Below are 15,381 nucleotides of genomic sequence, written 5' to 3'. Positions count from 1 at the left end.
CCTAGAGCTACGGTCCAAGTATATCACATAGTTAGATAAATAAGGATACAGAGAATAACCTATATCCTCGACAAAAAGCTGGAAGCTGGGGAAGTGGAGCGCAATATCGGTATAAAATCGGTGATAGAAGTGACACTGGGACTACAGCATAAAGACGATGAAGCGACTGTAATGGACATGATAGAGAGCGGAGATATGGCGACAGCAGCTGTATCTGCGAAACAAGCTTCTGTCCTCGATGTAAAGAAAGATCCTGCAGACTAACCTCCATCATTGTAAAACGGTTTCAGCAGAGCTCTTTCATATCTTAGAGAGCAGCGTATACAATATGGCCGTAATCCAGGAACCTTGGATAACATCCAGCAACAAGGTGGCTGGACTGCAGTCTGATAACTATAAGGCATACTACGCTCCAATGGTAAGGAAGACAAGATCGGACATCCTAGTGAAGAAAAATGTTAATAGCTACTTACTATCTAATTTCAGCACAGACGACAGGAAGCCCAGACTCTTTGCCTCATGCTACATCGCCCACAACGTCGAGCCGCCACCCATTGCTCACCAAAAGCTAACGGAAGCGGCACAGAGAAGAAACCAAGTGGTGGTGGTAGAAGCGGACTGTAATTCGCATCACCCCCAGTTTGGCAGCATGGATGTAAATGATCGAGGTGAATCCCTTTTCAACTATATATTACAGAACAACGTAAATATAGCAAATAGAGGAAATATCCCAACATACGTAGGTCCAACATCAGAAGAAGTTATCGCAGATATTACCTTCTGTTACGGTAGCAATCTACACGTCTTAGATTGGCGAGCTTTACAGTGTCTTTAAGGTTACCACACAAAACAAGAGCTTTCAGAAACACAAAAAACACAAATTGGGTTCGGCACGAAAAATTATGCATCCTACATATACATAGGTAACCTAATGCTTAAAGTAGCACTCTAAGTTAGATAGATTGATATATGAATGAGGTTTGCCCTTCGACCTAATGGTCTTTTGAGCCCTCTACTCATCACAGTACCTCATCCAAGACCAGTTCCCTTATTAAGCTCAGGATAGAGTTGGGTTGGTTTGAGCGTATGTGGCTCTGGCTGCAGTTGACCAAGATGTCTCAACCTTCTCCGCGCTATAGCGCTGCGTTCCAGGTGAAGGTGCATTGGAGTCTCCTGGGATTGGTCGCAGAAACGGCAAGAGTCCGTAGACCAAATCCCGATTATGTGCAGATGACTTCGAAGTCTGCAGTGGCCTGTGAGTATGCCCGTGAGCATTCTCAGATTATCCTTAGGGAGGTTTCTGAGTTGTTTAATTCCCTTTTGGTTGTACCCTCCAGGTAAGGATTTCGCTTGGCGTAGCCCCATAGTTTGGTGCCAGCAAACCTCCCTCCAAATTAGCCAGATGCAGTTGTGCATCCCTAGTAGGTTAAGTTTCTCGATACACTCAAGTACCAGTGAAGATCTGATCTCATAGGACGATAGGACCTTGAGGGCCGCCTGACTGTCTCTAATTAAGGGCATTCCTGTATAATTTTGTCTCTGCACGTAGACGGAAGGCATAGATCTCCACCTGGAAGATGCTGGGAAAACTAGCCATCGGAAGAGATCGTTTGGCTTTGGGGCCGTAAACTTCAGCACCTATGTCTTCTGGGGTCTTCGAGCCATCTATGTGCCAGTGTAGGGTACACTCCTGGATTTTCTTTTCAAATGCAGGTCTCCTCCAGTTCAACTTATTGTTCAGTTCAGTTCTGAACTTCTTTTCTAATTTGATCACCTGCCCTGGTAATATTCGAAGCCTCCCCTGGTAATATTCAGCAGGGTACGCTTGGCTGACTGCTGAATAACTATGTGGAGCGTTGTCAGTTCGAGCACTACTTCCATCGTTGCCGTAGGACAGGTCCGTATTTGACATTTGTGTGAAGACCTGCTTCATTTCATGTTGTCATTTGAACTTGCTTCAGAATTTGTCACGCCCGATAATGGGTTGTTAGAAGTAGCTCGGGCATATTACATTGTCGGTTTGACATAATGTGAATCTATTTGCCGATTTAAAGTGTTTTTCTGTTTATCAGTATTCAGTTCTTTGTTACGTTGCTCTGGCTCTTATTTTATTTTGAGTACTTTGTACACGGCGCACCCTCTGTAGCTCGCTGTGTGTTTGCCTCCGCAAAGGGCGCATTTTATGTTGGTGATATTTTCTACAACACACTCTATAGTTTTGTGATTAGTTGCGCATTTTACGCGGCAACTGGGGTTTTTGTGCAAAAGTTTTTAGTGTGTCCGTATTTTTGACAATTTGTACATTATGCAATTGTTTTCTTTTGATGAAGCGGTTCAAAACTTATTTTGCAGTGTAGTAGATCATTTATTGAATAAATATCTATATATTAGTACGGAGAGCAAAATTTTGTCGTACCTTTTTTTAGTATTTACAGTCAGAGAAAACAGTTGAAGCATATACCAATGGATAGCGTACATATGTGGAGACGGTTTGCGCAATGTATTAAAATAGATTCATGAGTGAATAGGTGCATGTGAAATTAATAATTGTAATTCGAAGGTATTGAGGTAAGTCGGTGCATATGAGTACTGCGCAGAGGTAGAGAGCAATTTGCTGAGATGTTACGTATACGACAAGGTAGCATGTTTTGGCACAAATTAATATTTGTTAATGATATCCCTGTTTTCATTTTAGAATTATAATGCAAATTCTGCGCGAATTTAGAGACTTACCCGCGCGCTATAAGATAGGATATCGAGTTCTATTCCGCTTGACTTTTCGGTGTGAAGAAATTAGGTTTTAGGATTTATTTATTTAACTATCTTTAATAATTTAAGCTTATATTACGTTTGAAAGGTCTGAACAAAACTTTACTATATTTTAGACTTGAAATGAACGAAACAAAATGAAATGAAATGAAAATGTAGACGGTGTATTTTAAGAGCTTTAGAATTTTAAATGATAATACAAAACTGAAATATTATTGAAAGGAGTATTTTTTTTCTTATAAACTGGTTGATAATTTCATGGTGTTTTTTTTTTGGGTATGATATGCGGCTTGAGTCCGCCACGGCTACGAGTTACATGTTCCGTTTGATGAGTCCAATTTTTGACTACATTTACCAATAAATCTGAATAATAAATTTAAAGGAGCACAATCAACAAAACTGTGAAGGAAGCAATGATCATTTGGCTTTAACTCTTGCGCGTGCTGTATTTTATAGACACCTAAGCGAAGATCCTTACGTAAAATTTACTACGTTTTCGGAAGGCAAAAGCCAACAAGTTGAGACCGATGACAAATCAACATTTCGGCGTCTTCTGCGGCATTGGAAGTATTCTGTGGAAGCAAAGTGTATCTATACAAGGTGTTGACATTCGAGCAACAACAACGTTTTTAAAATTAGAAATGCCAAAGGAAGAGAAAATAAGAATGGAATAAATGGCAAATAGATAAATTTGGTTCGTCGCGCATACCCAATGCAACAATAACTTTCAGTCATCCCATTTTACTGTCATTTATAAATCAAAGCCGAATCGAAGAAGAAGAAATCAGCTACTCTAATCAAGCCATCTTCCAAACACACCAAACCTTACTGAGCAGATATGTCAACACAGTATTGCCATTGTCAAACACAGTTTGCCACTGTCAAACCATAGTTATCGATATTGAAACTTCTCATGCAGCTAAACAAAGCACCCTAGACATATTTCATAATGGTCGGTAGTACTGTGGAAAGCGTAAAATATCTATGTATATATTAATACGGAGAGAAACATTTTGTCGTACTTTTTCTTAGTATAATATTTATAGTCAGAGAAAAATGTTGAAACATACATATGTATATGATACCAATGGATAGCATATGTGGAGACGGTTTGCTCAATGTATTAAAATAGATAAATAAGTGAATAGGTGCAGGGAAAATTTATCACACTATTTTACCTGTATTAATAGTGTGATGGAGCAGGAGAAATTTATTTTTACATATACATATATAGTCGCACTGTAATGGCAACAGAGTTGTTTGTTTGAAAATTGCTATATATATTATGGATATAATCGCATAATAGAATAGGGTGAAGATGAAATACAAACCAATATTGCTATGTATGTATATTAGGGTGGTCCAAAAAAAATTTGTATGCTGCCGCCCCCCAAAATAGTAAAGAATGAAAAATAAAAAGACCCGTATTTTTTTTTTTTTTAATCAGACCATATTTAATGGTGCCGCCGGGGCTTTGAAATATCCCATGTATTTTGCATGGGAAAAAAATACTTTTTCGTAGATTTCATGTAAAAACCTGGAAAATGAATATATTTTAACCGGATAACTCAGTTTTTCTTCATAATTGGTCAGGGATATTTTTCCAAAATCTCACAAAAAAATATCATAAAAGTAATATAAAATATTGTTTTTCGATTTTTTCTTAGATTTTCGTTTTTTGGGTCCTTTTTGGGGTTCTATAAAAAATAGTAAATTAATTATTTCATAATTGGTTGTTATTCCCTGACCAATTATGAAGAGAAACTGAGGTATCCGGTTAAAATATATTCATTTTCCAGGTTTTTACATGAAATCTACGAAAAAGTATTTTTTTCCCATGCAAAATACATGGGATATTTCAAAGCCCCGGCGGCACCATTAAATATGGTCTGATTAAAAAAAAAAAAATACGGGTCTTTTTATTTTTCATTCTTTACCATTATGGGGGGCGGCAGCATACAAATTTTAATATAAATTTTTTCCCATGCATTTTTGGACCACCCTAATGTATATACATACTATATAGCCTTTATTGCTAAGTTTTTGTTGCAAGCAGCCCTGTTGCCATACACATATAAATGTTGAAACGTATAAACGAATAATGAGATGGCGGAATAAGAAACATAGCTATATTATTGTGAATGCATACTATTATAAATTTCATTCAGAATTTATGATGGTCATGGATTAATTAATGACTGTTTTTTATTATGGTTTTTCAAAAAAAATACATCTTTTTTCGTAATACATGAAATTAAATGTTTCCAATTCATGAATAAAAAAATTATGATATTTGAAATACACAAATATAGGATCGCTTAATACAGGAAAAATGGGATATTTTTCACATTTAATTTTACTACATCTATTCATATAGATCATGTAAAAAGTTTCAACATAAGCTATCCATTTATATATGTTTCAACTCTTTTCTATGACTATAAATACTAAAAAAAAGGTATGACTAAATTTTGCTCTCCGTATTTATATAACGTCGAATAACGTCGAAATTTCGACGTACGGGCGATCCTAGTATGTATAAAACTGGAAAGTTAAACACTTGCACTGAAGAGGAGTGCGACTTATTTGGATGCTACTGTGCATATATTCAGCCTTCGGATGAAACCCAAAGTGCCAAATATTTTATATTTAAGTGAATTGAAACTGAATCTGTGAACTGTTCATAATAACAGCACAATGCTGTGACTATGAGTGTGCGATGAATACCTTGGACCTTTTTTGCGAATCGTAATATTTTTTTAGTGGCAAGTACACGCGGCCGCATTTGTATATAAATTCACATATTTGAATTTGCATATGCCATCTTCCTGTCGATATGTTTGAAAAATTTAAAATAAAACTCAATATACACGTGTCCTATGCAAAAGAGTGGTCGAAAATTGGGTTCAACGATTGGACTTCGTAAAACGTGCACGCGGTGGTCATGCAAAAGAAATCGAATTTCATACTTAAATGTATTTGTTCAAACTCGATAATAAAAAAAAATTAATTAAAAAAGTCAAACCGTTTGTGTTTTATTCAAAAAAGTTCAAAAGTTGAAGCGCTCTTACTGAAAAACCCTATATATGTATATAAGCATGCATGGATACAAAATTGGCGAAATTTTCATAAAAAAACCAAAAAAAACAAATCTAATATGTAAACATGCGTACAAATCATATGAACATATCAAATGAACAACTATACGAGTATTATGTACGCAAGCAAGTGTAAACTAATGTAAACTACATTTACCCTCTCATTTCTGTCCAGCAACCATATTAATTAGTTTCCTACTGATAACTTATGGAGAAGTAATTTCTGTGTTGAATTTCTTACCCTTGTTTTGTTAGAGCACAAAATGAGGAACGGGCCGAGACTGAACCTTCTCTGTGAATTTACGTGCTTGTCCTAGCCCCGCCTCCTATTTGTGGGGAGCGTCTTGATGTTGTTCCACAAATGGAGGGACCTACAGTTTCAAGCCGACTCCGAACGGCAGATATTTTTTACGTGGAAGAAATACACTCGGAGGTTTGCCATTGCCTGCCTGCGTTCTCTCTGATCTGCGAATGGTAGTCACGCACCAACATATTCGGCTACGGCAGCCGCCTTTATATAATATGGAATATTTAATTGAAATATTTCACTTTTTCCGAAAAGGGTATATAAATTGTTTTGCTATAACCGGATATGAAAAAAAGCTAAAGAGCTTGAGGGACAAGTACAATTGTTATAAAATTAAAAAAAACACAGAAGTTTTGAATGTTTTATTTTATTTATTTATTTATTCTAGATTGATTAAAATTTTTAAATAAATTCAATTTAAAGTTAAATACAATTAAATTAAAATTTATAACTAGAGAGTAAGTGTTGCATAATCGGATGCATGTGGATATCGGCTCATTATTTGCATAATTGGTTTTATGGAATTCTAACCTGCCTCAATTCACCCTCATTAGGCTTAGCAAATGCTAATTTCTACTAAACCACTAAGGGCATTGTAAATCAACATTATGTAAAAGTAACTTCTTTTATAAGATAAGCTTTTTAAGCCTAACAGTTTATGCCTACCCAAATTATATCTTAATAGAAACCATTGATTGCTCCTCGTTACTACACCTTAATATCCCAATGATATCTTTACGCTACAATGATCCATTTTCATTCGAATTTCACCAAACTAGTAGTGGTCAAAATGAGTAAATTAATTGAACTATTCAGTGATTGTTTACTTACTATTGCTTATGACTTACACATGTATGGATTTTTCAGAGCTCAGTGAGCTATACATTTAATAGGTGGGCTTTCAGTTAGGAAACACCGCAATTCCACATTCCTGTAGTTCCTGTTTGGCAGTAGTATTGTTGAGTAATCTCTGGAGTTGTAGTGAAGACAGAGAGGCTTGGACGAACCATTTAGAAAATGAGCGTGAGCATATGTAAATATATTGGATGGCTCCTTCTGATTTTTTGAGTGCTGGACAGGATATGTTAGAGGGATATAAAGGTTTCGCTCCGATGGGATTGTACATATTTGTTATAAAGGTGCTGAAAGGAGTTCTAATTACTTGCGCAAAATTCAGGTCAGGAGTTTTGGCAAGAGAATCTTGTGTTACGCATAGCTGTGAGGGCTATATCCGGTAATCCAGCTTCAGTGAGATAAACTTTTGTCGGAGATGTCGGAAAAACACGAATACTTCTTCGGGCTGCAGCATGGTAGGGAGCTTACGAAGTTTTTTCAAAAAAATAACCAAAACCCAATAGTCCAATGGAAGGTTAGGGTATAGGTTTAGGCTTGTCTTTGCACAATTTCCTTAAATACAAAGCCCAAAATTGATTTTTGATAAGAATGCTTTTGTGATAATTACAAGTATTTGTGGATGTATATGACAATGTTTTGATAACAAAAATTTAATTGCACTTAGTCTTACAAACAAACTTAGTCTAGTGGCTTTACACTGTTCTTTGTAAGTAAGCTTCTTATGGAATGTGAAACTTAGTATTTTGAGTCAGTTGCAATGCGGAATTAGTATATTTGAGATGGGTAATGTAGGAAAGTGACAAACATGTTTTCTACACAAATGAATGGAAGAGCATTTGTTCGTTGAGATAATAACTCCCAATGATTCGGATCATTTGCATATTTTACTTAGTATACTAGAGAAAATATTGTTAACTTCGTTAAGGTATTTTATTTTTGAACAAAATTAAAACGTAGTCTGCGTATGTGAAATGTTCTACAAGTGAGTTGGAAGTAATGATTGAACTGATGTCGTTAAATGATATTGTGAACAACATCATCGAAAGCTGTGAACCTTGAGGAATGTCATTATTTACGTTATATGTCAGCGATCTGTAGTTGCTCACGTCACGCTGATTGAAAGTTTGCGGTTGCCTAATTATGAAATTTTGGTGCCAACTTTCCAGCGATTAAGTGAGCACCACATGGATATCAATCCTACCAAACGCTTTCTTGAAGTCTTACTTCAACATGAATCCCTGTTGCTACAGCTGTGTTAGAAAAATGTTCAAAATATAAAAGCGGTTCGATAACACCCACGTATTTTTGGAAGTGGAAGAGATAAATCCGGATGCTTTCCATTTCAATTCAACCGGGTTATTCGGGTCATGTTCTTCGATTTCGATGTAACTTAAATATGTTGTTCTCTGGTCAAAATAATGAGCCAGTATTTTTTTGTTCGCCCGAAAAAATTTTTTTTCAAGAGTTATCGGCAATTTTGTTTTTCGGCTCAAAATCGATGTTTTTTAATTATGTAAGAAATTTTTTTTTTTAAATGCTCATAACTTAGTGACAAATGAACCGATTTTAATGATTCTGGGTTCAAAATGATCGTCATTACTTACACGAACTACTTCATGTAGAAACAATTGCAAAAAAGTAGTTGACAATTTTTTATTTAGCAAAGAAGAAAAAAAATTGAAATTTTTTCGAAATTCAATATTTCAAAAAGTGTATTTTTTTTTTATAACTTTTTCCCAATCAAGACGACACCTCGATTGAGCTGAATGCCCAGTAGCTTAAATGAGCTGTTTTTGGGTAATGAATTATTGAGTAAAAAACCTGTTTCGCATTTTTTGTTTTTTGGTAAATAAAAAATGTTCAACTACTTTTTTGCACATGAAGTCATTCGTGTAAGTAGTGACGATCATTCTGAACCCAGAATCATTAAAATCGGTTCATTTTCGACTAAGTTATGGGCATTTAAAAAAAGAATTCTAATATAGATGCTTTCCATTTCAATTGAACCGGGCTATTCGGGACATGTTCTTCGATTTCGATGTTACTCAAATATGTTGCTCTCTGGTCAAATTAATGGGACACGTATTTTTTTGTTCGCCCGAAAAAATTTTTTTTCAAGATTTATCGGCGATTTTGTTCTTCGGCTCAAAATCGATTTTTTTCATTATAAAAGAATTTTTTGTTTTTTAAATGCTCATAACTTAGTCAAAAATGAGCCGATTTCAATGACTCTGGGTTCAAAATGATCGTCATTACTTACGCAAATGACTTCATGTAGAAACAATTGCAAAAAAGTAGTCGAACATTTTTTATTTTCCAAAAAACAAAAAGTGCGAAACAGGTTTTTTACTCAAAAATTCATTATTCAAAAACAACTAATTTTAGCTACTGGGCATTCAGCTCAATTGAAGTTTGAGGTATCGTCTTGATTTGGAAAAGTATTGTTGGGCCACCAAGCTTTTTTGGCAGCTATTAATTTTCGAATTAATAAAACACTTTTATTTTCACAAAACTTTATAATTTATTTATTCGCACTTTAGAAATTTACGCGTTAGTGTGTCTGTTAATCCCTTTACAATTTGTTCAAGTTCACCGGCCACAGCTGATGTCGAGATTCAAGTCTCGAAATATTTGCTTAACACAGCTTATATATAATGTATGTACATAAGAATGTACGTCGATACGAACGTTAGGAAATGACAAATATGGGATAATGTGTATTAATATAATTCAAGGACAAGTACAAGAATTAGGGTGACCTGGTGTAACGAGTAAAAAATATTACAATCTTATAAATTAGACTATAATACTAAATTATTAAATATAAATTATACAATTAACCCTATACTTAAATTATGTCATGTAAATTAGGTGCTGCTCCCAACATCCTCCCCTCCGTTGAAAGTTCAGGGCTTTCAACTGATTCCTTAGTCGGAAGGAGGCACAATTTAGTAACAGCTCGACGTGTAAGGCCAGTCTTGACTTCGATGAGGCGCGCAAGTGGCCACTTAAGAGGCGCTGAATTTTCATTTTAATGCATACAATATCGTTGATTTGCACATTGGGGTGAGGAGTGCGCCATTTTGCTCTTTGTTGAAGAAGAGTGAGGTATTCTTCGCTCCACCATTTCCAAAATAGTTGTTGGAAGTATGTGACACGCTGCCAGTGACCGAGTCGATTGTAGTTCAAATGCGTGATGTTAGGCTCAGGAGCAGCTGTAAGCGGGCCGCCAATAAGAAAATGACCTGGAGTTAAAACATCAAGGTCTTCTGGATTTTCAAAGCACGTAGTTCATCGAAACCAAGAATTGCAGAGCCAAGAGTGCGGTACAGGTGTTGTTTAGCCATTTTTACTGCGGCTTCCCACAAGCCGCCGAAATGTGGTGAACGAGGTGGTATGAATCGCCAGTCGAAACCATTGTTGAGGCAGTGAACGTGAACCTTGCTGCGGTGCTCTTGGCTTAGGAGTAGGCGTTTTAGGTCCCTCAACTCGTTCTTAGCGCCTACGAAATTGGTTGCGTTGTCTGACCAAATACAGCTTGGCATGCCGCGTGTTGCCGTAAATAGCTTGAGAGCTTCTAAGAAAGCACCTGTTGAAAGATACCCCACTAGCTCCATCCACACGGCCTTGGTTGACTTATTGACTTATTGGGTGACTTATTGTGGGTTTCGGGTTTGAAATAAAATGGACCGCAGTAGTCCACTCCTGTGACGATGAAGGCTCGTGAGGCCTGAATGCGCTCCTTAGGCAAATCAGCCATGATGTGCTCAAAAAGTTTTCCAGCTATTGTTGATAGTGCAGACCGTTTAGAATTTCTGGTGCCTCCAAGGTGTCGCGCGTCATCGAATTTAAGGAAGGTTTCCCTTTCTGCATCCGAAATGTGATGAAGAACGTCTGGGTTGTTGGAGCACCATTTTCGGAGATGAAAATTTCCACGGGCAAGGAGACTGGTGGTTTGATGCATCATCTCGCGTACTTCTTCAACTGAATTTCCTCCGGAGATCAGGTCATTTACGTAAAAATCACGTTTGACAATTTGTGAACCCAAGGGGTAAGATGAGGACTCATCGGAGGCTAGTTGATGCATTGCTCTTATAGCTAGGAATGCTGCGGGCTTCGTTCCATACGTAACCGTATCCAGCTTTTAAACCTTGATGTCTGATTCGGGGGAGTCCCGCCACAAAATGCACTGCAACATGATGTCGGGTGCAGAGACGCGAACGCAACGATACATCTTGCAAATGTCTCCAGTAAGTGCAATGGGAAGCGTACGAAAGCGAATAAGAATATCAAAATGTTTGGGTTGTATGGTCGGCCACGCCATTAGAATCTCGTTTAATGAAAGGCCCCCCATCAAAAACGACCCTGAGCTTTGTTGTTGAGCTATCTTCCTTGACGACGCAGTGATGTGGTAAAAAATATTTGCATTCATGGGCCTCAGCGATGGTGACCAGTGACATGTGATTCAGCTCAAGGTACTCCTTTATAAATGCCGAGTACTTTAGCTTTAAATCGATTTTGTTAGTTAACGTCCGCTCAAGGCTCTGAAATCGTCGCTTTGCTTGTGTGTATGATTCGCCTAATGATTCTGTGCCGAGTTTCAAAGGTAAGCGAACCGAGTACTCGCCTGAAGGTAAACGCGAAACAGTTTGCTGAGAATGCGCCTCGCAGTCGAGCTCCTCCCTTGTTGTTTTAGTGATTGGCTCAAAAACGTGATCTACTTCCCAGAAGCGACGTACGAAATCGTCTAGTCGGGTATCAGAGTCGATGTCTCTCGAAGACCTTTGATTGGCCACAAATGACGAAAGCTTAGAAGTCTGTTGACCACCACCTGATATCACCCAACCGAGAAGAGTTTTTTGAAGAACTGGAAATCCGGGCGCCAACTGTATCTGCCCAACGCAGAGAAGTTCGAAAAATAGTCCTGCTCCGATAAGCAAGTCAATACGCAGAGGCATGTTGAAATTGGGATCAGCTAGTTGTATGTTCGAAGGGACGTTCCAGTCCGCGATGCTCACTGAAAAACCAGGCTGATTGTCAGTGATTGTTTCAACAACGACGAAAGTGAGGTGCGTTGAGAAATCTGAAGTCCGCGTCTTCAGTACAACATTGACCGAATAGCCTTCAGTTGACAGGTTGGCATCCCCGATGCCCGAAACTGCAGCCTAATATTTGGTCCTACGAAGTTGTAATTGATTAGTAAAACGATTTGTAATAAAATGAAGCTGTCAACCCGAATCCAAAAGCGCCCGACATGTCATGAAGGTACCAGCACGATTTTTGACAAAAATTACTGCAGTGGCTAGAAGCACAGCATCAGATGGGACAGATGATGTTGCAGCTATGGTGTTTGATTTCAATGTGGGTGGTTGCGTGACTGAGCCTGATATAGAAGTTGAAGCAGAAGATGTGCGGTCAAAATGCAAAAGCGTATGGTGTTTCAGTTGACAAGCTCTACAGGATCCAGATTTGCAATCCCTCATCTGATGGCCACCCTTTAGACAGTTAAGGCAAAGCGAGAGCTTCTTGGCTTTTTTTTGGCGAAGGTTTGGAGAAAGAGTGGAGAATAGCTGACAGTGGTAAATTCTATGATCAGGGCACCGACAAAACGCGCAACCACCTACTGAGGCATTCGAAACGACAAATGATTTTCTTTTATTTGTACTTACAGTTTTACCGTTTCTGTCAACTTGATCCGTTTGGGTTTGTATGGCATGCTCCACATTTTCGAGGGTACGACACCGCTTTTCCAAAAATGCAGCTAACTGATCCCACGACGGCAGTTCGTTGCTAGATGAATTTTCTTCCCACTTGGATTGAGTAGCCTTGTCCAACTTCTGGATTAATAGTTCAACTATGATGCAGTCAGAGATTTGTTCTTGTGACCCAAGCGACTGCAACGCGCGTATATGTGATGTAACCTTGTCCGTCAACTTCCGCCACTTGCTTGCGGATGCATCTGCCCTGTCCAGCCCAAAGATCTGTCTGATGTGTGCCTGAAATATAATTCGCTTGTTATCAAAACGTTTTTTGAGTAAATCTAATGCATTTTTATAATTAGTTTCACTTATCTCCAGAGATTGGATAGTATCCAAAGCAGCACCACTCAAGCCGGAACGCAGGTATTGCAGCTTATCGCTTTGCGTTAGGTCGCCATCGTTGTCAATGACGGAGGTGAACATTGTAGCATCGAACTTGCAGGGCAGGTCACTAGCAATAGACTCAAATTCCATTTCCTCCAAACTGGTGTGAGCGGCGGTGAATGTTGCTTTCAAATCTCCCACTGATTCCATGATTGCTGCCAAACCGTACTCATCCATGCCTTGTAGCATTTCGGTGTTCATCTCTGCTGCTGTATGCTCAAGTCGATTAAAGACTGACATTGTTTTCAGCTTTAAATACGACACGCGATCTGAAGACGGTTGCCCACTCGATGGTACAGTATGTGGTGAATTGCCTCTAATGAAGGTACCATTACCTGGACTGAGCGACATGTTGAACGTTGGACTTTTAAAATTAACTGACCGGTTATATCGATAGCGCACGAATTTATAGGCACGGTTCTATGTACACGGAAACCGTTGAAAAAGTTAGTAAATAGAAAACGGTGCAAGTTAATTTTTAGCCGTAAATATGGTTGCGGTTTTAACTGCTTTGTTTTACAAGTCCCGCACAAAGTTAACAAATGGTTTTATTTATTGGGTAGGTATTAGAAACGACTACGCGACAATAATTAACTACCGTAACACGATATTCTCGAAGGGTTAACAAATATTATTATATTGAATAATAATTTCTATTTTACACAAGTAGAACACACGAATATCACGTCGGGGTCACCAAAGTGTTGGGCCCCCAAGCTTTTTTGGCGGCTATTAATTTTCGAATTAATAAAACACTTTTATTTTCACAAAACTTTATAATTTATTTATTCGCACTTTAGAAATTTACGCGTTCGTGTGTTTGTTTATCCCTTTACAATTTATTCAAGTTCACCGGCCACAGCTGATGTCGAGATTCAAGTCTCGAAATATTTGCTTAGCACAGCTTATATGTATATAATGTATGTACATAAGAATGTACGTCAATACGAACGTTAGGAAATGACAAATATGGGATAATGTGTCTTAATATAATTCAAGGACAGGGGTACAAGAATTAGGGTGACCAGGTGTAACGAGTAAAAAATATTACAATCTTATAAATTAGACTATAATACTAAATTATTAAATAAAAACTATACAATTAACCCTATACTTAAATTATGTCATGTAAATTAGGTGGTGCTCCCAACAAGTATAAAAAAAAATACACTTTTTAAAATATTGAATTTCGAAAAAATTTCAATTTTTTTTCCTTTTTGCTAAATAAAAAATTTTCAACTACTTTTTTGCAATTGTTTCTACATTAAGTCGCTCGTGTAAGTAATGACGATCATTTTGAACTCAGAATTATTAAAATCGGTTCATTTTTGACTAAGTTATGGGAATTAAAAAAAAAATGTCTTATATAATTAAAAAAAATCGATTTGGAGCCGAAAAACAAAATTGCCGATAACTCTTGAAAAAAAATTTTTCGGGCGAACAAAAAAATACCTGTCTCATTATTTTGACTAGAGAGCAACATATTTGAGTTACATGGAAATCGAAGAACATGACCCGAAAAGTCCGGTTGAATTGAAATGGAAAGCATCTCCGTTTATTTTTACAAAACACATTATTCGTGCTGCTATAATTTTTTTCTAATATTTTGGACATACAAGGGCATGCAGAGATATTGGACGAAAGTTAGCGGTGAGATTGAAAGGTTTATTTGGTTTTGGGATGGGGATAATTAAGGCTGATTTCCATGCTTGAGGGAAAACACCTGAAGTGAATATATCATTATAAAGTTTTACAAGTGTATTTTTTAAGGTGTAGGGTAGATTTTTCAATATTGTGTTAGACATTTTATCTGTCCCATGTGTTTTTTCAGATATTTTAGAAATCGTACAGTCAAATTCGTGAGTAGAAAGTGACATTTCAATTAATGAGGCTTTGGGTGAAGAGGAAGAATTTGAATAACAGTAATGAATTATGTGGTCTTTTTTGAGGGATCAATGTGGGATGAAAATGGCAATTATTGAAATAGGACGACTAAGATTGTTCGGCGATATCTTGTGGAGAGTGGATAGGTTATTGCGCTTTGTTTACCAATGGTGTGTGGAACCAGTCAGCAATCTTATGTCGGACAAAATCTGCTTAGGATTAGAAGATATTCAACGTTATTTTTTACCAATATTTTCTTTTAGCCGACTTAAACTCTCCTCAGAACACTAGGTTTGGTTTTTTGAATTTCATTAAATTATATTCG

At 37.3% G+C, this 15,381-nt stretch overlaps 1 protein-coding gene across 4 annotated transcripts; it reads right to left on the bottom strand.

Annotated features, from left to right (window-relative positions):
* Positions 1 to 11,955: 11,955 nt before the first annotated feature.
* Positions 11,956 to 14,037, bottom strand: LOC128869537 (uncharacterized). 4 transcript variants are annotated; one of them, XM_054112103.1, is made up of 3 exons: positions 12,707 to 14,037; positions 12,263 to 12,649; positions 12,120 to 12,207 (listed from the first exon to the last, which is right to left on the bottom strand). In XM_054112103.1, exons 1-3 carry the CDS (start codon positions 13,521 to 13,523, stop codon positions 12,128 to 12,130), a joined length of 1,284 nt encoding a protein of 427 aa, XP_053968078.1. In that variant the 5' UTR covers positions 13,524 to 14,037; the 3' UTR covers positions 12,120 to 12,127. The 4 variants fall into 4 exon arrangements, with proteins under 4 accessions (XP_053968080.1, XP_053968078.1, XP_053968077.1 ...); XM_054112105.1 differs by lacking the exons at positions 12,120 to 12,207; positions 12,263 to 12,649 and adding an exon at positions 11,956 to 12,046 and having other exon boundaries at positions 12,699 to 14,037; XM_054112102.1 differs by having other exon boundaries at positions 12,263 to 14,037.
* Positions 14,038 to 15,381: the final 1,344 nt, after the last annotated feature.

This window comes from Anastrepha ludens, chromosome X (assembly GCF_028408465.1).
Source record: "Anastrepha ludens isolate Willacy chromosome X, idAnaLude1.1, whole genome shotgun sequence".
Lineage (NCBI taxonomy): Eukaryota > Metazoa > Arthropoda > Insecta > Diptera > Tephritidae > Anastrepha > Anastrepha ludens.
The sequence above is the reverse complement of the archived record's forward strand: the minus strand, read 5'-3'. Positions and strand labels throughout refer to the sequence as shown.

Coding starts and splice junctions, on each gene's coding strand:
- LOC128869537 (XM_054112102.1), bottom strand. CDS start 13,523: ATGTCGCTCAGTCCAGGTAATGGTACCTTCATTAGAGGCAATTCACCA. Junction 12,208..12,262: donor TCGGGCGCTTTTGGATTCGG/GTTGACAGCTTC, acceptor ACAACTTCGTAG/GACCAAATATTAGGCTGCAG.